Genomic DNA, 23,551 nt, shown 5'->3' on the forward strand with positions numbered 1-23,551 from the left:
ATTTGAAAATAAATATTGGAAGGTGAAAAAAAAAAGAATCAATGAACCTGATGACAGGTCAATTGAGATTACCCAGTCTGAAGAGCAGATAGAGAAAAAAAAAAGTAAATAGAGGTTAAGAGATCTGTGGGACCTTCACCAAGTATACCAACATATACATAATGGGAGTCCAAGGAGAAGAGACAGAAAAAGGGGCAAAGAGATTATTTAAAGAAATAATGGCCAAAAATACAAATTTGACAAAAGACATGAATCTATAAATCCAAGAAGCTCAATGAATTTCAACAGGATAAAACGACATAGATCCACAGAAAGACACATTATAATCAAATTGTCAAAGGCCAAGACAGAGAGAATAATCTTGAAAGCAGAAGGAGAAATGTGACTTGTTATATACAAGGGATCCTCACAGCTGATTTTTCATCAGAAACGATGGAGGCCAGAATGCAGTGGGAAGACATATTCAAAAGTGCTAAAAGAAAATAACTGCCAATCAGAGTCTATATCTGGCACAGTTATCTTTCATAAATGTAGGAGAAATTAACACTTTCTCAGATAAAAGCTGACAGAGCTTGTTGCTAGTAGACCTGCCTGTAAGAAATGCTAAACGGGAGTCCTTCAGGCTGAAATGAAAGGACACGCCACAGTAACCTGACTCCATATGAAGAAATTAAGAACACCAGTAAGTTAATTTCATAGGTAAATATAAAAGGCATTAATAATGTATTTTTGGTTTGTAACTCCTTTTTTTCTGAGTGTTTTAAAAAACAACTACATAAAAAAGTAAATTCTACATCTATGTTGATGGGCACACAACATATAAAGATGTAATTTGTGGCAACAACATACAGTGGGAGGAAAGTGCTATATAGGAGGAAAGTTTTTGTCTACTCTTAAAACTAAGTTGGTATTAATTTGAACTAACTTTTCATTAATGAAGATGTTAGTTGTAATACACAGGGAAAACATTAATAACTAGACAAAAGATAAATCAAGAAAACATAAGACTTGAACATTAAATCAACCAGACCTAACAGATATATACATGTATATAGAACAATCCACCCCGCAACAGAATATACATTCTTCTCAAGTACATATAAAATAGTCTCCCATATAGACCATATGTTAGGCAACAAAACAAACTTTAAGAAACTTCTAAAAAAGAATAAAATCATACAAAGTATCATATCCAACAACAGAAAGAAATTAGAAATCCGTAACAGAAGGAAATCTGGAAAATTCACGAACATGTGGAAATTAAACAATATACTGTTAACAACCAATGGGTAAAAGAAGAAATCAAAAGGGAAATTAGAAATTTCCTTGAGACGAATGAAAATGAAAACACTTCATATCAAAACTTATGGGATACATTTATGGGATAAAGCAGTGCTTAGAGGGAAATTTACAGCTGTTAATTGCCTACATTTAAAAAAGAAAGATCTCAAATCAGTAACCTAACAGTCCACCTTAAGGAACTAGAAAAACAGCAGCAAACTAAACCCAAAGCAAACATAAAGAAGGAAATAGTAAAACTGGAGCAGAGATAAATGAAACAAAATAGAAAAACAGAATCAGCTAAACCAAATTTGTTTCTTTGAAAATATCAACAAAAATAGACAAACCTTTAGCTACACTGACCAAAAAAAAAGTATGTTCTTGCTCTCTCAAGCTTGTTCTTTTAAAATATACATACAGGAGGAACCAGAGAAAAGGGAAAGATTTAAGACAGCTATTCTGTTCATCTTCAATAACAACCAGAACAAGTTACTTGATTTCTCTGATCTTTACTTCAAAATCGAGCCTATGCACAGGGGCATACCTTATTTTACTGTGCTTTGCAGATACTGCTTTTTTAATTGAAGGTTTGTGGCAATGCTGCATTGAGCAAGTCTACTGGTTTTTTCATTTTTCCAACAGCATTTGCTCACTTCATGTCACTGTGTCACATTTTGGTAATTCTTGCAATATTTAAAACCTTTTCATCATTATTATATTTGTTATGATGATCTGTGATCAGTGATCATTGTTATTACTATTGTCATTATTTTGGGGTGCCACGAACCATGCCCATACAAGATGGCAAATTTAATGGAAAAAAAAATATGTGTTCTGACTGCTCCACTGACTGGCTGTTCTACCATCTCTCTCCCTCTCCTCAGGCCTCTCTGTTCCCTGAGACACAATAATATTGAAATTAGGCCAATTAATAAACTTACAAGGGCCTCTAAGTATTCAAGTAAAAGGAACAGTTGCACATCTCTCACTTTATATCAAAAGCTAAAAATGATTAAGCTTAGTGATTCTTACACGTTGGATCCATTTCTGGAAATTTTCCACTGTTATTACCACACTATTTTAATTCCTTTTAGCTTTATAAAAAAAGTTAATACCCAATAGGAAGAGTATTTCCTCATTCCATTTTCAATATTTTCTTGGCTATTCCCAGGACTTCCAGTGAAGAAACATGGAATTTGCTGAGAACTGTGAGGATAAGGGATATATAAATACTTGATGCCACATAGGGGTGACAGGTAAGTCAAACCAAGGATCTGAATTTGCAAGGCGGAATAAGCTTGCAAGGTGGAATAAGCTTGAAAGGCTATATATCTTCACAATTACTTTCCTTCTGTTTCTTCTGTTGTCACAACTAATTGTTTTTTAGAATACTTCAACTATTACTGTCACCACTAAATCTTTCTATTTTTTGTGATCTAATAAAAATCAAGTGCCTACAATAAGAAAGTTGTGGTAAGCTGGGATCCTTAAAAGACCATGTCAAGCCATGATTCATGAAAGTCTGTGATGTTGTGACATTTCTGAGATATTACCATTATTAAATACAAAGAAACATTTCTTACAAAATTATGTAAAGTTAATATGGGAAAACACTGATGCTAGTATGTTAAGTAAATAAAGTAGGATATCAAGTTACATATACTATATTCATTCAGCTATGTAAAGAAATATGCATAAAGACTAAGAAAATGTACCAAAATGTGAAGAGTAGATACATAATTATGATAAATTTTCTTCCGTACATTTCCAAAATTTTTAAATACCAAGCACATATTTTTATTATGATGTTTGTTTTGCAGCCAACAAGATAAACCTACGGAATGTTTAAGATGCAAGGGTACTTATTAGTTAGTACTAAGAAGAACTAGTTCTTTGTCCTTTTAATTATGCCCCTATATCACTTTCTCAACTACTATGTGAGCTTTTTAAAGAAAAGAACATGTTTTATACTATCTCCTGCACAGGATTAGCCATATACTTCTTGAATATTATCAAGTGGAAGAGTTGGGTGTGGATTCAAGGAGCTGGGTCTCAGGCTGACACCCAGGTTTGGAACATAAACCATGCCCAATCAACTCTACAAACAGCAGTTATCACATTTCACACTTTATCAGGGGCTAAAAGCCCATGGGCTTTTCCTAAAAATAACGTAACTTCTGAATCTCATCGTCTTCACCTACTCCATAGAGTTACCATATGATCCTGGCAATTAAGTAGATACCCAATAAATAACATTTATATCAACCATGGCATATTTGACACCACCTCACTAGATGGGATTTGCTCAAGAATGGGTATGTATTCAGGTATCAGAGAAAAGGTCTTGATGCCTTTGGGATGGAACTATAAGAATCTGGTAAGATTTTGTAACTTTGCCCAATAGGATAGATTAAACCAATGGTTCTCAAAGTATGATCCCTGGACCAGCAGCCTCAACATTCCCTGGAAACTTATTAGGAATGCACATTACTGGGCTCTGCCCTAGGCCTAGTGAATCAGAAATGGGGGTTGCGGGAATTGAGGTAAAGGGGTATGAGCAGACAGGGGAGGGAGACTTATCTATGCTTTAATAAATCGACTCTTTCTCATGCATGCTCGAGTTTGAGAACCAGTGTCCTAGACCCTCACAAAAATCAACCAACTGGCTTTTAACTGATTCAAGTCTTCTTGGAGAACTTCTGCTGTATTTGCAGTTCACTAATATCTGTGCATAGTCACAATTGGCTCACATCACTGGGTTAACTGAGTCACTAAAAAACTATCATGAGAAAATGGTTAAAAATAATCTTATATTTGCAAATCCAAGAAAATATGCTCAAATTTTAAGGGAGGCTCCATCTGGATGAATATCAGGTGATTAACATTCTCTTTATACTTTCCTATACATCCTAGAATTTTTGCAATACATGTTACATTTATAATCACACAAAAATGATTTTAAAGTAACCATGCACCTAAAAATAGCCTGAAACTTGAGTTGTATGACTTGTGAGGTAACCATTTATTATTCAGCTTTTAAAAAGTTAGCCCTACCAACTTTCTTCCAAGAAAGCTTTCTAGCAATGGCTACCTCTCTCAAACCTGAGTGTGTATTATCAGTTTGCCTCTACAAACACTGGACAATAGTTTGAGTAAGCTGAATTTAACATGAGCCTTTTTGCCTTCAATTAACAATCATTACCACCACACACCAATTACTGAGCGCAGCACTAAGAACCCTACATTTTATTTTATTCTGAAAATACTCTTAAGGTAGATATAACTAAATTCTCAGATGAGAAAACTGCTATCAGAGCTAATAAGGTAGGCCAGGACTCAAAATCCAGATCTTTTATTGCAGCCAATGTTTCCCTCCAAACAGAATCTGATTCTAAACTTTCTTTCCAGAAGAGAAGTGGCCATTTTTGAACAAAGAGAGATTCTCTTTTTGAGCAGATTCATGAAATCCCTCAAAATTACTTCATAAAATTGAGAATACTTCCTAGGATTTTTGGGGTACCTTAGTTAAATGGGCCCCAATAGTTCTACTCAATTAGGCCAGTAAAGTTAACTTATGGATTCCTATTCATTTTGACACTGCAAGAAACACCTGTGAAAAGGAATAACAGGGTCCAACTTCTGTGTCCTTCCAACTCTTCACCCATGACTCACCTCTGCCAAATGCTGCAGCCGGGTTAGCAGTGGGGTTCTCTTGTCAGATCCAAGGCGTGTGATATAATTTGATCTTTTGCTAAATACGTACAGAAGGTTGAGGACTGCCAGCACCACTTGCATATCAGAAGAAGCCAATAAAGTTGTCAAATGCTACAGGGGACAAAAATGTGGGGGCAAGTTCATGGTATCAGGCATACAAGACCTTGAAAACTTGAAATGCCATGGATTTACAAAGCTATCAAGAAGTTTAACAATACAAAAAAAATTTATAAATATTTGAGCACCTACAACATGTAACCTTATGCCCAAGCAGCTTATAATCTGGCAGCAAGCCAGAAAGTCCAATTTAAGTTAAAAAAATGTGAACAGTTCAAAATTACATAGGTGTCTCCACAGGAAGAAACAGATTACAAAAGAGACATATGTAACATTTTAATACATAGCAGAACTCAAGAACATTAAGTTTCCAACTAGACTAAAAGTATAGACTAAGATAATTTTATGCTCCTTCTGTATCCTTTACAACAAATACAAAATTGGAATTAATTAAAACACAGGGTTCTTCATATAGAAACTAAAAATAACAACAGCTGGTGGCACTTATGACTGTTACAATACAGTGTATGTAACAATAACCCAAGAGTAACTATTTTTGCTTTTTAATACAATCAAAATTTACCAATATATTGAAACATTTGGTTAGTGTTAAAATCAGTATGTAATTTAGCTGGAAATGAACCAAAGTATTTCTGGTTGCTGATTATCCACAGAAGGCTATGGATTTCCTTTTGCAGCTTATCTATTTCATCTTCAACAGACTGCTTAGCCATTCCCTACTTAAAACTTCAGGTATTAGGTCTTTAGTTCAGTTATTCCACTTCTCTTCTTAAGCCATTTACTTTCTACCTGTTTGTTCTGATTCTGATTCTGTTTCTTTAATGAAGACTTAGGAAAAGTAACACATAACAACAGGGCACTAAATCAACAGTGATAAAAACTCTGAAGTTAGGCTAAAGGAAGAGAGTTTCTTCTTATACTGATTTTTGACCAATTCAAAAGTTCACTAATTCCTGTGCCCACTTTACTCTTTAAGAATACATAGCATGCTATTAATATACATTTTGGGGAGGGGGAGCAGAAATTAAAAAGCAGCACACTAAAACTTAGAAAAGCAGTAAATGCAGTAATGTGTCAAGGAAATCAAATTATGTCTAGTATTTTAAAAGTAATTTGGGGCTGCTCTGATAACCTGGGACCAAGATCAACTCCTGTAAATTCCCAAGAATACACCAATACATGTATTACATTCGCATTAATTTCTTGAATCTTAAAAGGCAAGGTGAAGGTGACAGTAAAGAACCTTCCCATCAACCCTGTGAAGGGTATCTTTAGCCAAGAAACATCCTACCAATGTCTTTGACGTTGAAAACCCCAGAACTCCGTAATGAAAAGGAAAGAATCGCCAGATAGAACAATCTCCTTATTCTGGACATGAACAATTCTAGTTAAGAACAGATCACAAAGGCTTGAACCTCTCCTACCTCTATGGAACTATACAGATGCCGGGAAAAGCTGTACTCAATGAGCAAGGCTGTGAAGTTCAACACAGCCAAGAGAAGCATCTTCAGTTGTTCTCTTTCTGGCCTATCACACACGAGCATCCATGACATATTCTCCACTGTCTGTCCAGCGTCTGCCAGAATTCCATCGAAGCGGTCCAACAGATCCACCCAGTGATATAACTCGCACTGGAGAGGGGAAGAGAAAGAGGAAGATATAAGAATAAGGTAAAAGTACTGTGTGGGTACTCTGTAGCTGAGCTTTGCTGCAATGGATTGCTAAGCATGACACCTAGACAAGTTCACTTCCCACCTTTGCTTCTCTTCAATCCCCCACCAGTACAGAAACCTATGAGAAAGATCATACTCTGAGCCACATGGACCCGAGTTCATTGCTATATCTATCAAAACCCCTACAGCTAGGTCTTCAAAAGGAGAATTCTGGCTACCTCTGAGGTCTAAAAACACAAGGACTTTCCCTGCCAGAATCCACTTTATCTGAAGTGCTCATTTTTAGAGTTATCTAAAGAAGAGTCTTTTAAGCTAAGAGTAAAAATCCTGAGACTATCTCAAGCTCATATTGTCAGTCAAACTAAAGGAATTTTGTGGTTGAGATTCTTTATCATCACCTGTATAAACATTCTTCATCCTTGGCTAGCAAAATTTTCCTTTTACATTTCTTTCAAAATTTCCTTGGCAACCATTCACAGGCTAAAAATTACTGGTCTAGAGCTGTGCCAGACACACACTAGATGCTTATTAAGTAATTGCTGAATGAGGCTACCTCGTTTTGGTTTCTCTTTTGGGAGCATGGGTTTACATACCTTTCCAATGTTCCATGTTTTGATCTGCTGCAGTTCCAAGAGGAGTTGCTCATCATTACAAACTTTGAGTTTGTCTATTAAGGCTCTGCAGTCTGCAGGCTGAGAAAAACAAACAGGTATTCACAAAAGGGTGTTTTGGAGTATGAGGGAGACACAACAAGGAAGAATAGGAAAAAAACCCCCTTATGTCAACACACTCAATGATTTAACTTTTGATAGAACTCACTACTTAAGTGGAAATTTGCCAGACGATCACCTGAGATTAATACAGAAATCTTATAATGAAACAATCCATCTGTGTATTTTTTTAAAACCTGGATGAACCTGTAGATGTAGACAAACTACTTGGAAGTGTACAGACAACAGAAATAAAGGAAACAAGCTAAATATCAATAAAAACAAAATGAGGAATCTGTATCATAGTCTGAAAGTTAACTAGAATGCCTGATAAGAAATGTTCAATTAGAGGAACACTGAGGAGCCCTAGTGAATTCACAAAGGTGAAGATTAGCACTGGCTATATTTTTCTGCAACATTAAACCGTCCAATTATAGGAGGCAAAGAATTTCTGAACTGTGTAAAACTAGGACTCCATTCTTACTTGGGGTTTCCATTTCCATATATTCCTGCTCTGTTTTACTGATGAAAGGGCCTGTTTGTCAGGTAACAAGGTGTGGATTCAGAGTTCATAGTAAGTTTCCGAAAGTGGAGCTGGTGGCGGGGTGGGGAGGGGGGAATAGGGACTGGGATAGAGATGCTGCTATTAATGGATGGCAACTGGAAGTGATTACACTTGCTCTTTGACTCTGTAAAGCAGTATGGTATCCTAGGAATGGACCTAGATTTGGAACCAAACAAATCTGGGTTCAGTTTTTCACTTGATGTTTACAAAGTTGTTTGATCATGAGCAAATCCAACCTCTTAGCCACAGTTTTCTCACCAGAAAAAAGACCTAAGAACCACCTTGGAAATGTGAAGCTCAAGTATTTGCATAAAGCACTTATCTCACATATTAGGAGCTTAAATACTGAAAGACAGCTTACTGTTACAAAGAGCATGGACTTTAGAATTAGGTAGTTGGTAAGCTACCTCTTTGAATCTCAGTATCCTCTTCCGCAAAATGAACTTAACACGACCTATTTACCCAGCAATGTTGTGAGATTTAAACTAGGGGCATTTTCTGCAGCCAAAATGGAACGTGGAACAATAGGGGCTTAAGGGCAAATTTTTTTTAAGCTAAGTCTGAAACCTTTTCTCTCTCTAAAGTAAACATTATTAAGAGCTATCTCAAATTTCTGTGGTAATTAAAGACATGTAAAATTCTTGGCATAAAACCCTTCAACAAACCAGACCTGCACTTTTTCTTCCTCTCCTTGAAGTCATACAGGTTGAGGGAGAGGTAGTGAAGTAGTAGAAACAGATAACAAAGGAGTGTGAACCACCTGCTCATGCAGTTCACTTGTGCCTTCTGGACCTACCTGGGCCTACTATCAAATATACCACTTCAATTTCTAATGGATTGCAACGATGCAGACCCAATTTTATGATTCTGTGGGTTAGATAGCACCCAGTTCATGACAAACATTTGGGTCCTGTAATCATTTGGTATCTCATAATCAGGCATTCAGTCTTTATCAAGGTCCAGTAGCAAGCCAGAAGCTGCTTTTCTGAATGTCAGAATAGCTGTTGGCAGAGAACAGCACGGCCAAACTCTACCCCCTAGGTCTTAAGCTGTGATTCTCCTACTGGGGCTTGCCAGAGGCATCCCACAGCATCTTTGGCTGACACTTAAGTCAGACACCTGGATCTACTAGGCCATAATGTGCACAGAGTAGGACAGCTTACATCATAGCCTGAACCTTCTGCAGAGTCTTCTCTAGATCCAAACACTACTATCACTTCAGAAATTATCCAGTAAATGGATCAAAACAGCATGCCTAAATGTAATACATGCTGGCTCCAAAATCCAAAGAGGCACCCCATACACTGTTCCTCTTTCTTCATGGTGTGTGGTACAAGGTGCAAAAACATGTCTCTCACTCTAGAAGGGAAATTTTGACATTTCCCAGACCTTTGAACCCCTAGAAAATTTCCTGACGTGGCAGGCCTTCAACCTTCAAAGGGCACTCTCTGGCACACATATGTCTAAGGCATCTAAAGTGCTTGTGCTTTCTGTTCACAAGCCCCAGTTAGCATAACAGCATCAATTTAACGTACCAGCACCATGTTGTTTTATCAGGAGTATCAAGATCCCTATGGACTTTGCGGTTTGCAGAATGCACCAGGGACAAAAGTGTATCTTTACTGTCTTGTCCCTGTTGCATAAATGCAAACTGAGTGTGATTTTCCTTACTTACGGTAGTACAAAACAAAGTACTTGCCAGTTCAATGGCTGCATACCAATTGCCATGGTTTATGTTGATTTGCTCCAATAAAGATGTCAAATCTAGGGAAAAAACCCTCTGCATAGCTGCCAATACATAAAGTGATAAATAAATATCTTTCTTGTGCAGCCACTATGGAAAACAGTATGAAGGTTCCTCAAAAAATTAAAAATAGAACTACCATATGATCTAGCAATTCCACTTCTGGGTATTCATCTAAAGAAAATGAAAACACTAACTTGAAAGGATATATGAACCCCCATGTTCATTGCAGCATTATTTGTAATAGCCAAGATATGGAAACACCCAAGTGTCCATCGATGAATGGATAAGAAGATGTGGTACATATATACAATGGAATACTATTCAGCCATAAAAAAAGAATGAAATCTTGTCATTTGTGACAATATGCATGAACCTTGAGAGCATTATGCTAACTGAAATAAGCCAGGAATCTGTACATAAGTGTGACTCCAAGAACAAATCTATAACAGTCTACTAGGTAAAAGAAAAAGAAATTGAATTTCTCTGATTATCTACAAGGTTGAATTATCCTGGAAGTTAAATGACTTCAGGCAAGTTTTCTTTTTGCTCTTCAGTTTCCAAAAAATTTGAGTATGTTAACTGTCGAAAATTCTAGATGCCAAAACATATCAAAAACAAAATGAAAAGGAAATGAACAGGTATGTAAAATGAACATACTCAATATGTATGGCATTCAATAAGAAACTGACGTTCCAATGTCAAATACAAAATAAAACAGCACGAGCAGACAACTAATATAAGGCCAATAAATGTGAAAATATATGTATTAAGGCATGCAAATCAGAAGAGTGAAATATTTTTTCTCCACCTATTAACAAAAATTTAAAAGATAATCTGCAATGCTGGAGAGGATGTACGAAGACAGCACTTCTCATACTCATTAGTATAACACTGAATGAAAAGGGCAGGAGAACTGCCCATGCAATACTGGAATAAATATCAATAGTGATACCCTTGGGTGATACTTGCCAGGTAGTTACAGTTTTTAAAAAACCAAGTGGCCTGTATTTAGAAAATGAACCAACTAATTATGTGCCAGATACTTTACTGAGCAGCTGCCTCACATCAGGGAGGGAGGAATTTTCAACCCCATTTTACAGCTGTGGAAACCAGGCAAGTTAACTCTCAGACACAAAAATCTAGTAAGATTCAAACCCATGTCTAATTCCAAAGCTTGTGCTCCTTGAACTACAGCACATGGGGTCTATGGGAGTGTCGTAACAATACAATACTTCCTTAATTTCAGAATGCAGTTTAAGCAGGCCAATAGAATATTGGACAGAAGCTGGGATTTCTACTGCTGACACAGGATCAACTGACATGGACACCCAATACACAGGTTAATATAGGTTAAGCTGAACTGTATGATTAAGAATCAGTAATAAAGAAAGCTAAAACACTGGCCTCACAAGAAATCTAGTGAGAAAGGTGTTACCACTTTAATTTTCTAGATAACAAAATTGAGAAAGATCCCGCAAATACAGACAGAATCTGAATCCATACTTGCTCTTTCCATTATACCATGCTGCCTTTCAATGCACAGAAACAGCAGCCAGACAGCCTACTTCAGGTACATATAGCTATAAACTGTTTGGTGCTCACTCTCCACTGATCACTAGCTTATTCACCTTTTCAACCAAGGGAAGTTCAAAAGAAAATTTGACTGTTTCAAGACAAGTTGCTGTTTTACTGCACTGTGTGTATATAAGTGATGATATATTTGGAAGATCAATATGAGTGAACTGACTGCAAAGATTTTTTTCTGAAATGAAAAAACAGGCAAACTTTTGGATACTTACAGCCTCAGTAGGTGTCTTTTTCAGTTTAGTCCTGTCTACTTTCATGTTTTCGATTTTCTGTTTTATGATCTGAAAAGAAAATTCCCCAAAAAGTGAGAACTTAAAGTTGCAAGCCTGAGCTCTACATGCTTGGACATAGACAATATAGAACAAAGAGCATGCAAAATGTTTAAAGTAAAATTGGAGTTATGATGCAGGCCAACTCAGAGGTACAGGTACGAGGTAAGGAGTGGTAAACAATCTCTCCAAATAAAACTGGCCCACATTCAAGTTACACAAGCCTGTAACCAATTTAAGCCAAAATTAAAATGCCCCCCACCCTGACCTCTCAAACTCATACTTGAAAGTAAGAGTAAAATGTTTTAACACACCTCAGGATGGAAAAATTCACCACATCCTGCAGTATTTTGGAAAACTCAGCAATTCCACTTCTGGGAATTTACCCAAAGAAAATCATAAGAATGTATATATATATTTAATCACAAGAATCCATACTGCATGACCATGTATAACAGTGAAGAAGTGAAAAGGATCAAATATCCAAAATAGGATTGGTTTAAAACAGACTATTACACAGCTGTTAAAAACACTGCACACAATTACATAACAGCAAAGCTGTTCATGGTGAAATAAAAAGGTTACAAAACAGAATAAATAGTATAAACCCATGTTTCAAGAACACAGCTTAGAAGGGGTATGCATCAAAATGTTAATTCAATCTAACCAAAAGGATTATGTATGATTGTTTTACCTGTGCTTTTCTGTATCTTTTACTGTTTTAACCCATAAAAATACATTATGTCATAAGAACAAAGGAAACAAAATACTTTTATTTTTTTTCATTAGAAAATGAGGTATAAGACTCCCACTAGAAATATCCTGAGCACAGAACACAATCATTTTACTAAGATCCATTAAGATGCTCCGGCCAAGGCACAGGAAGAAATAAAGGTTTCCCCCATTAGCAACTAGCACATATGCAGAGGAAGAGGTGAACTGCAGGGCTCTTTACCTCTAATAATGTATTTGCTATACAGCAGTCACTGGGGGTCAATGTCCCTCCTCCAAGAAGGCTGGCATAATATAAAGCTGACCAAGCTCAAGTATAAATTTTAGGCAGCTTTTGGTCTAGAGTTAGTCCAACATGTTCGGTATTCTGGAAATAACATGTATTTGTCTGTATGGCTGGCATCCATTCAACCAATGGGCATTCAGAAAGAGTTGGTACAAAATCCAGAATATGTTCTAAAATGTTGCTGTAGGGGTCATTCCTGAAGAAAAAAAGATGTTTCCCCTCTAAAGTTCACATTTAGGGTATGTGATTCCAGATTACTTTTTAAAAAAATTACCTCAGCATATAAGAGAAAATAAGCAAGATGCCTTCTGCCAACAACTTCCAAATATATAAAATGAGGCCAACAGGATTCTGGCAACAATCTGATACATGTAGTGGAAACTATAAGTGAGCTACTTGTACACTTACTCTCAGGTTTGCTTTGTCTCACAAAACCTCACACCCATTAACTCAGAGCAAGTGGCTGTCACATCATTGTGGCTGTAGTCATTTGTGGGAGGCTATTACATTGCCTCAGCTACAGGAAGTAGCAGTTAGCCCCAACACCATACAACCCGAATCACTGAATACTCTCCCTCCAAAATTAGGAGCAAAGTAAGAAGGTCTGCTCTCTCCAGTTTCATTCAACACAGTGTTGGAAGTTCTAGCCACTGAAATAAGGTAAAAAAAGGAAGTAACAGGTATACAGATCAGAAAGGAAGAAATAAAACGGTCCTTATTTGCAGGTAACAAAGTATTATCTAAGCATAAAATCCCAAGGAGTCTACAAAAAAACTTCCCAGAACAAGTGATTTCAGCAAAGCTGTAGGATACAAGATAAACATACACAGATCAATCATATTTCTGTATACTGGCAATGGACATGTGGACTCAAAACTTTACACCACCACTCATAATTGCTCAAAAAAAATTTGAAATACTTAGGCGTAAATATAACAAAGCATGTACAGGCCTTGTATGCTAAAAACCAAAATATGTTGATTTAGAAAATCAAGACCTAAAAATATGAAGTGATATACTATGTTCATGGACTAAGAAGACTCATATTAAAGACAATGGAACTACAATAGCTCAAACAATTTTGAAAAAGGAGAGAGAGGGAATCACTCCATCCAATTTTCAGACAGACAGACAGACACACACACACACACACACACACAGAGCTACAGTAGTCAAGACTGTATACACAGTAATAGAGGAGGGATAGGCACATATGCCAATGGACCAGAATAGAGAACCAAGAAATAGACCCACATAAATATGCCCAACTGATTTTTGACAAAGGCGAAAAAGCAAGTCAATCAAAGGATATTTTTATCAACAAATGGTGCCAGACCAAGTAGACATCTATAGGCAAAAAGATGAACTCTGACCTCAGTCTCATATTTTATATAAAAATTAACTCAAAATGGATCATGTGGCAAGGATGTGCAAAAAAGGGAACTCTTGTGCACTGCTGGTGGGAATGTAAATTGGTGCAGCCACTATGGAAAACAGTAAGGAGGTTCCTCAAAAGATTAAATATATGATCAATTCCACTTCTGGATATTTATCCAAAGGTAACGAAAAAAACTAACTTGAAAAGATATATGCACTCCCATGTTTACTGCAGCATTATTTACAATAGCTAAGACATGGAAGCAACCTAAGTGTCCACTGATGGATGAATAGAGAAAATGTGGCTGTAGATAGATAAAATGTACACCACATTTTATGTTTTTATATATATTAAAGATATACAAAATGTAATATTATACAGTCTTACAAAAAAGAAGGAAATCTTGTCATCTGCGATAACATGAATGGACCTTGAGGGCATTATGCTAAGCGAAATAAGCCAAACAGAGAAAAGACAAATTCTGTATGATCTCACTTATATGTGGAATCTCAAACAAACAAAACGCCAAAAAAACAAAAATACAAAACTTATAGATACAGGAAACAGACTGGTGTTTGCCAGAGGCAGGGGTTGGGGGGTGGGGTGGATGAAACAGATGAAGGTAGTCAAAAGGCACAAACTTCCAGTTATAAAACAAAGAAGTCATGCGGATATAACGTGCAGCATGATGACTATAGTTAATACTGTATTATATATTTGAAAGTTGCTAAGAGCAGACCTTAAGAGTTCTTATCACAAGAAAAAAAATTGTTAACTATGGTGATGGGTGTTAACTAGACTTACTGTGATCATTTCACAATATATACAAATATGGAATCATTATGTTGTATACCTGAAACTAATATAATGTTAAACGCCAATTACATCTCAAAAAAGAAAAAAAAAAGGATGATGGACTTAAATGTAAAACTATAAAATCTACTGGGAGAAAATATTTGCAAACCATACATACTATCTAGAATATATAAAGAACTCTTGAAACCCAACAATAAAAAAAAAAATCCTCCAGAACAAGAGCACAGACTAAAACTTGTGCAAATAAACAACTCACAACGATTTTACTGGTTTAAAAAAATGTAGATGAAGTCACTGGCAAATCTTCACACAAATATGTATCTCACTTTAACTAAAGCTATTTTGACTTATTCCGTACCATTCAAGGGTCTGGGTTGAAAACAATAGACTCTGGCTAACTAAAGCAAAAATGTGATTTACTGGAAGGGTAACTGATAGCTCATGCAATCAACAGGAAAGCTTAGAGATCCACATTCAGAAAACAGACGGAACCAAGGAAGCTAGGCATCCTGGAACTACAGCCAAAGACCTCCCACAGACACAGCTTAGTTGGGGGTGCCTATGCTGCCAACACCGGACTCTGGATGCCTAGAAGCTACTGCTGGTGGCAGTATGATTTCTAAATGGTCTCAGGTATTTGCATCAGTGGCTCTAGATGCACTGTCCCAAGTGTGAGCATCTGATTGGTCAAGCTGAGGTCCCATGCCTATGCTCTAGCTGTCAAGGTTCTGGGAGAGCAAGTGCATTTGGCTTTTTCAGTTTCCACATTGTTCAGGTTCCAAACTTTTCATAAACAGATTCAGATGATAGGCACCCAAATAAAAAAAACAAGCCAAAACGAATGATCAAGCACACGTTCCCATAACAAGTACAATGTTAGCCTGGCTTCTATAATTTTGTTGCAAGAAATACCTATAGTTTAAAAAAGAAAGATATCACTGCCTGTGAGACATCAATTAAGAAAATTCAAGTCTTTTTTGTTTCTGTTCTATTTCTAAGCTGGTTTCACAGTAGGAAGGGAGAATACTTTTTGAGTGCCCACTACAAACCAGATAATACTTAGGCTGGTGTTTCTCAAAGCATTCTAGAGCATCTTGCTCCATGAAGACTAGGTTCCAGTAATTTAGGAAATGTTACAAATTTCTCTTCCTTTAGGACAGTCACATGGCTGACTGATATTACTAACAGCTCCAAGAAATCCCGGGTAAAGGAAACTTATTAGGACATAGAAACATTTTTCCTCCAGGTGGCAACTATTGAAAGTCCAATTTAAGAATCCCAAAGAATACACTTTGAGACATGTTGCTCAGGGGCCTCATATTTGTCTTTCCTACAATCCTCACCATTCAAGCCAAATTCTTTCCCCATTTACAGACAGAAAACTGAGGCTCAGAGAAATTCAGAACCTTGCCTGGTTAGTGAATGTTGGCTCCAATATCTAAATCCAGGCCCTTCTGACTCCCAAGTCCATGCTTCAATAACATGCTGTTCACTTTATTTACTAGTTTTATTACAACAATAAATGCTTGCAGATGAAAATACAAATTTGTGACAAATTCCTCTACACTGTTGGATCCTATTGTTCAAAAAAATATCGTAAGAGAGGAAGCTGGGGCACAAGGTGAAAAGCTGAGATATTATCAATCTCACTAATGATGGAACAGTAACTAGAGAATGAGTTCTACCTAATGCTTAGAAGTTAAACAGATGAAAATCCCATTACATAAAAAAGTCTCTAACAAAAAGAAGTTAATTCTAAACAAATCCCTGGAAATAGCCTACTGCCTTTGTTGGGTCAGACCAGAACTCTGTGCACCAAGCAATCTCTACACATAATAAATAGTTCTTCCTAAACTCAGGTTAGAAAGATCAACTTTCAGAAAACTAATGAATTATTATGAATCACCACCTGTAGCGATTACCATTACACTTAAATACTTCCATTTAATTAACCATTTCTTTTTTTCACTCCTTCATTCCCCCCAGCTTCACTTATCTTTGAAGTTTGAATCTTGGTTTTATAGGGTTTACATCAAGACAAGAGGGTACAATTAAAATACACTGAGGGAAGTCACTCTTTAAACGGTAACTCACTCTGTAGTAATCACCTGCGGTTGATCAAATTTAGAATGACTTTCAATATTGAAATCAGCTTAAGGGCAGAGGACACCTATAGTTCCAAATCTGGGTCAACAGCAGTGGAGTACAGTGGTGAACTAGCCTTACTATTCAAAGTATGGTTGAAGGATCAGCGGCACTGATATCACCTGGGAGTTATTAAAAATGCAAAATCTCAGGCCCCACCCAGACGTGAAGAATCAATCTGTATTTTAATAATATCATATATTAAAGTCTGAGAAGCACCAGATTATAACACAGATTATATATCCAAATCAGGAAACCCAGGTTAGAATCCCTGCTATATCACTTACTCACTGTATGAGCATGGACAAATCAGCGTATGTGCACTTCTGTTTTCTCAACTGTGAAATATGGATAACGGATCTCCCCACTTCCATGATCACTTTCATCCAATCCATTCTCCAGAGAGCAGCAAAAGTAATCTTCTTAAAACATAAATCAGCTCACGTTACTTCCTTGCTTAAAACCTTTCAACAGTTTCCCTAAAATTATTTCCAAATTCTAACCATGACCCAGAGGGCCCTGGCATGATTTAGTTCCTGGAACTCTCTCCAATCTCCTCTCTGCACAACCACATTAGTCTTTCCGTTTAGTTTCTGGAACACTCTAAATTGTTTCTGGCCTCTAGACTGTTACAGGTGCTATTCCTACTGGAATGCTTCTGCGCCACACTCTCATTCTTCCCACAGCTAGTTCTATTTGAGAAATTGACTTTAAACTAAGACCCAACGCGGCTTCCCAAGGCAACCTGCCTAAAGCTGTCTGTTATTTTTTTTTATGATAGTAATCCTGCTTATTTTCTCTCATCGCAAATATCAATTAGTATAACTGGTTTGATTTTCTACAGTGTTAAGCTCTCAGCATCTAGCACAGCATCTTCCATGTGATAGATATGCAAATATTTATAGAACTGATTCAGGAAAGAAGTATGCACTGAGAAAAAAAATCTGTGATTGTCAGCATACAGACAGTACTTGAAGCCATGGGAGGAGAATCCAGCAAAGGAGAGGCTGGTGAGGTAGAAGCAAAACTAGTTCATCACGGCATCATGAAAGACACAAGATGGCAAGGCTGATCAACTGGGTCAAATGTCAAAATGAGGTATGTCCAGAAAAATGTCCATTGAAATTGGGACTAGAGATAACTTGACAAGCATTAGTTCCAGTGGCGTGGTTGGAAAGGAAGTCAGACTGGAATGAGTCAAGGAATCAATAGGAAGTGAGGCAATATAGATGGCACGTGTAGAACACTCTTGAAAAGGCTGATTGTAAATGCAAGCAGAAAATTATGGGGTCTCATTGAAAGGCAGAGGGTAAGGGAGAGGAAAAGGAGATAATGGAAAGAAAATCCCTAAGAAAGTTGAGGGTAGGGGACTATTTAGAATCTCACTATTTCACCTTAACATAGTGAACACTTACGTGGGTTTTGAACAGCAGAAATAGTACTAACCAGAATTAGGACAATCCTCTTCTTAATCTCTTAAAACTTGACTGAGTGTCCTTCGTACGTGCTGACACTGTACCCTGTACCTATCACTTCCTGACATTAATGAGAAAATGTATGCCACAGGGTGAGGAAGAAAACCAACCAACCAACCAACCAACCAACCAACCAACCAACCAACCAACCAACCAACCAACCAACCTTGGGAAGGAAAGAAATATACAACATTATCAGTGGTTGCCTCTAGGTGGCAGGATAACACAGTTTTATTTATGCTTCTTGCTTTTCAGAGCCTTCCAAATTTTCTATAATCATCCATCCATTTATAATGAGAATTTTTCTTTTGTACAATTTTTCTTAAGGTAGAAAACAGTGGCCCCTGAGCCAAAGGGCATGCATCAAATTAAGAAAAATATCCTCTAAACAAATGCCTTGGATTGGCTGCTGTTGGCTCTTGGAGCCTCTTTCCTATACCTCTTGCTGGTTAATCCTGAAGTATGGCACACAGCAAGCATTCAGTATTTATTGATTTGGTTTATTATTGGTAGGTTAAGAAATGCTGCACACATGTATGGGAGTGTGGATGAATCAGAGTCAGCCTACCCATGGGAATGTCTGCTCCGTGAAGGCATTTTCCCTATTTGATTGTTTTGTTCACAGCTTAGCTGTACACTAAGCTCCTATAGGAAACAATAAATATTGGCTAATTAAATGAAAAACAAAAAGAACAAAACAAAAAAGTCAGCCTAAAATTCCCACTGAAATCATGGAAAAGCATTATGGTGGTTTTAAAGCAATGCTTTAGAGAATACTAAACTCCAACGTCTTACAAAACAAAATACTTAATTATATTTGCCTTTTGCCTCTCTGCAGACTCTGAAAGTAAATTCGGGTGAGAAATGCCCAGACCGTCCATCATGTCAGGAAACAGCAAGCTGAATCTTGAAACCCAGCCTGCTATTGACCATTTGATTAGAGGCAGAGACATCACATTGATTGATTTGTAAAAGGGTACAAGGGGACACCACCTGATTATCAGGCCTTTCCATCCAGTCTAGTTTCTGATTATTTACATTAATACCCACCAAATATTCTGAGAACCCATTTATCACCATAATAACAACAGATAACATTTACTGACCACCTATTATATATTATCTCTAATCCTTATAACACCTTGGAGATGAAGATCATTCCTGGTTTACTGAGGCCAAGAGTAGCCACATACCCAGTAAGTGGTAGAACCTAGATTCAAACCAAATTTGCTCCACAACTCTACAGTACACAAAATGTCTGTATGCACAGTCCACCCCACTACACCCCTCCTATAGACACCGATATCCCTGTCCTTGGCCACATAAAATATGACCCTGAGAACTGCTGACCTAGATTTTATTGGACATTTGATAGTAAGATGTAATAATAAAGCAAATGAGGTATAGCCTTTACTCACCCAAGACAAATCTGGAAATTATCTGCAGAAATACGTCGACAGGGTCTCTCCCTCAAAATCTGAAAACACTATACCTCAGATAAGTTTTCATGCTTGCTCTTGGTGCTTTTCTGCACTGCAGTATACTCATAATAAGGGCAGGGATACCGAGGAGGAAGAATCTGAAACCTCCAACACTGACTTTGGAGGTGAGAATGGCGTCTGAGAAGTCATCCCCTACACGTCCTCTACCCTACAGTCCTGGGAAGCTGCAGATCCAGGAGTTATTCTTCTGGTCATTACTCCCAATTACTTAGAGAGAAACTGGCATCAAAAGAATTTAGGCAACAAATAGGGCTCACCAAAGTTGTAAATCAGTTTTGCCAGCAGAGAGGAAATGGCAGCATGCCAAGGAGACCTCCCTTCCTAGCATTCCTAAGAAAAAAAATAAAAACAGCAATGCCTGTGTGAAAGTTATGCTTATTAAGGAGGAGAGGAAGAGACTCCTTGTCTACACATTTCAAATTGGTGCTCTGGAATAATCTTAGTCTACCCTTTAAGAATGCTCTGTCTCCCATCCCCATCTTTACTTGTGGCTGGATTTGGTGCAAAAGATCAATTATAACAATGATGGATTATTCCCTATCTCATCACATCCAATTTCAAAGACGGAAGTACTTTTCAGTCTTGCCCACCTCTAACAGAAAATTAAGACATCAGCCTTTAAACTAATATGCTCTATTGAATTGTCAACAACTTAACCACACAAAAGCCTGCCACTATCTAATAGATGATCTTCACTCAGAAGAGCCACAGGCAGCATTCAGTGAGTTCAGGACAACACATCCATCAGAAGTCAAAGCTAATTTAAAAATATCTTTAAAATAATTTACTTAAAAATTAAATCTGGAGTTCTCAACCCTAGCTTTGTAAAATCAACTGACACTTATTTTGAAAACGAAAAATGTCTGGCCATATAAATATATGACTCAATAGATAAGAGGTGGGAACTTTTTTTTTCAAGCTGTGTAGGTGATTTGGCTGCACAGCCAGACTTGGGAGCCACTTTGTTATATATTGTTAATTATGCTTTGCCAATCTGTGATTCATTTAGGAATATGCTTAAAAATAATGGGGGAGGGAATGGGATATAAATAAGTATAGCCATGTGTTGACAACTGTTGAAGCTGGGTAACAGGTACATGGGGATTCATTATACTGTTTTCAAACTTTTGTGTATGTTTGAAAATCTCATAAATTAGAAATATTTTAAATTAAGACTTTATCTTGCTAGATCCCCCCATTCCATCCTCCACATTGCTCCCAGAGCAATCTCCCTCAAACTCAAAATCTACCTACAACATCAAGTGTAAACTCCTTACCTAACCAGCATTCAAGACCTCTAGGACCTAATGCCTGCTTACCTCTCTTACCAGGGCCATGACATTACATAATATTCCTCTTGGCAACCCACATGCTTTAACCATGTCAAGTTTTTACAGTTTCCCTACCATTCAAGACCTTTGATACCTTGACTCAGATTGTTCTCTCTGCTAAAATGGCTGCTCCCTGCATATATTCCCTAGAGCTCAGCTTAAATGTCACTTCCTCTGTCAAGCCTTTTCAGACATCCCCTCCCCCAGAGTAACACTGATCACTCTCTCCTTTGTGTCCCCACTGTATCCTGCACATACCCTCAATCAACACACCTCTCTTTATTTACATGTCAGTCTCCCCACTAGAGTGAGTTCTGCATGAGTGGGATTCTATTTATCTTTGCATGCCTGTTGCCAGCATAGGAACTGTCACTTAGTAGATTAATAAATGAATGAATGACTACCCAGTAAATGTTTAATGAAGCTAAAAATTCCAAATCACTTTAAACGCTTTTTTAAAGTGACATTTTCAACTGAGAAAACCAATGTATACAACTCATTCAATCTGCATCTTTCATTCAACAAATAGTTATGAATATGCTATATGCAGGGCATTGTGATAGGTGCTATGAGATGGTCAGGTGTAAATCAGAGAAAAAGGAAGACTAGAAGCAATGGTAATATAAAAGCAACAAAAAGCCAGTACACAAAACACACAAATTACAGCTTCCTAGTGGTCAAAGCAAAGCTGGAAACACAATCAATTACAAGATCAACACACTACATAGGATAAATCCTTATGTAACACCAACCATAATCTTCTTGCTTTTTAAAAAAATTTGGATTTTTAGAGATTAAAGTTGCATAAAGCAGAGTACACCTTTAGCGAAAGTGAAACAATTTTAGCCCAGCTTTCACCTTTGGGCATAATGCTTTGGTCTAGGAAAAAAAAAATACACACACACACACTAGGAAATATAAGCACAAACAACAGCAATTTGGACATCCTCTTAATGACACGTGGAGAAATCTTTAGATTTCTTTGTGTCCTATATTGAGGGAGCACCACAAAAATCCTAAAATTCTATGGAAAATTTTCACCTATGTGGGTATTTTTCTGAGAAGATAGCTGATAGCTTTCATTGGCTTCTTAAAGAGATCTATGACCTGAAAAACATTAGGAACTATCACCCCCCAGAAATATCTCCAAGACACTGTGTGCTTAGCCACTACAGTGTTTTCACTTTCATTTATGAAACACAGGCATATGGTATTTCCCTTAAAGCCACATGACAGGCCACTGTCAAATACAATAAAGACAGTACAGGAAACCAAAGAAACAGAATTCCAACCCTTGTGCATTATTCAGCTCCAATTCTCTCATGTCCCTAGGTTTATAAAGAAATATGCAGCATCTCTAAAATTAAACCTCCTCTATGTAAGGGGGAATTCTGTATTCCTGGATAAAATCCTCTAGTTCTGTATCCTGAAGACAGGTAGAAAAGGCACAATCCTTTTATAAAAAGGTTAGATTAAGTATATTTCTAAATAAAAGCTAGGTTTTAATGCCTTAAAATATTCTGACAAAAGATATATCTATATGAGGGGAAGAGAGAACTTAGTATTTATCTGCTACCATACATGAGGATTATTATTTTTTTAAATTTAAAAGTAGAAACTGAGGAATACTACTGGAAGAAAGTAAAAGTGAAATAGAGGACAACAACAGAATGGAAAGGCCTGGGAGTCAAGCTGGGCTTAAATTCCACTTACTAGGTGTATAATCTCAGACAAATTACTCCAAGTCAGTAACCTCTGTAAAATAAACAACACAGTCTATCTCATAGGATTGTGCCTGGCAAAGAGTAAGCCATATATATTATTACGTCTTATTTCTTTTAGCTCCAGATTAATCTAAGGGCAGCAATCTTATGCTGGGTATCACACACACACACACACACACACACACACACACACACACACACACACACAGAGGATCAAGAGCCAAAAAAAGCTGTTTTTTCCCCAGCCTTTCTACATGTTATCTGCATATGAAGAACATAAAGTATTTATTAATCTCCAAACTGTTCGCCTTAATTACGGACATAAACTTAACTTTGATGACAAGATTAGGAAGCTCCAGGTCTCACTCTCAAGTTAGTTATAGTTCTCCAAAGGTTAGTCTACTAAATAATGTTCGGGCCATGCCACTTAAGAATCAGAAATTTTAAGTGTACCTCAACTATTCTGAGCTACTTTTAATGAATTTGGAAGGAACAAAGATTCTTTTACATGGTTAAAAGAATAAGTTATTTATAGCAA

At 37.0% G+C, this 23,551-nt stretch overlaps 1 protein-coding gene across 15 annotated transcripts in view; it reads right to left on the reverse strand.

Annotated features, from left to right (window-relative positions):
• The window catches only part of HUWE1 (HECT, UBA and WWE domain containing E3 ubiquitin protein ligase 1), a 140,923-nt gene that overhangs the window by 102,182 nt on the left and 15,190 nt on the right, over positions 1-23,551 (reverse strand). For all 15 annotated transcript variants that reach the window (XM_082376504.1, XM_082376505.1, XM_082376503.1 and 12 more), the window contains 4 exons: positions 11,568-11,636; positions 7,340-7,438; positions 6,498-6,704; positions 4,954-5,106 (listed from right to left, as the gene is read on the reverse strand). In XM_082376504.1, the coding sequence (XP_082232630.1) occupies positions 4,954-5,106; positions 6,498-6,704; positions 7,340-7,438; positions 11,568-11,636 (528 nt within the window). The remainder of the gene's footprint in view (positions 1-4,953; positions 5,107-6,497; positions 6,705-7,339; positions 7,439-11,567; positions 11,637-23,551) is intronic.

The sequence above is a fragment of the Balaenoptera borealis genome (assembly GCF_965194805.1).
Source record: "Balaenoptera borealis genome assembly, chromosome: X".
In the NCBI taxonomy this organism is placed as follows: Eukaryota; Metazoa; Chordata; class Mammalia; order Artiodactyla; family Balaenopteridae; genus Balaenoptera; species Balaenoptera borealis.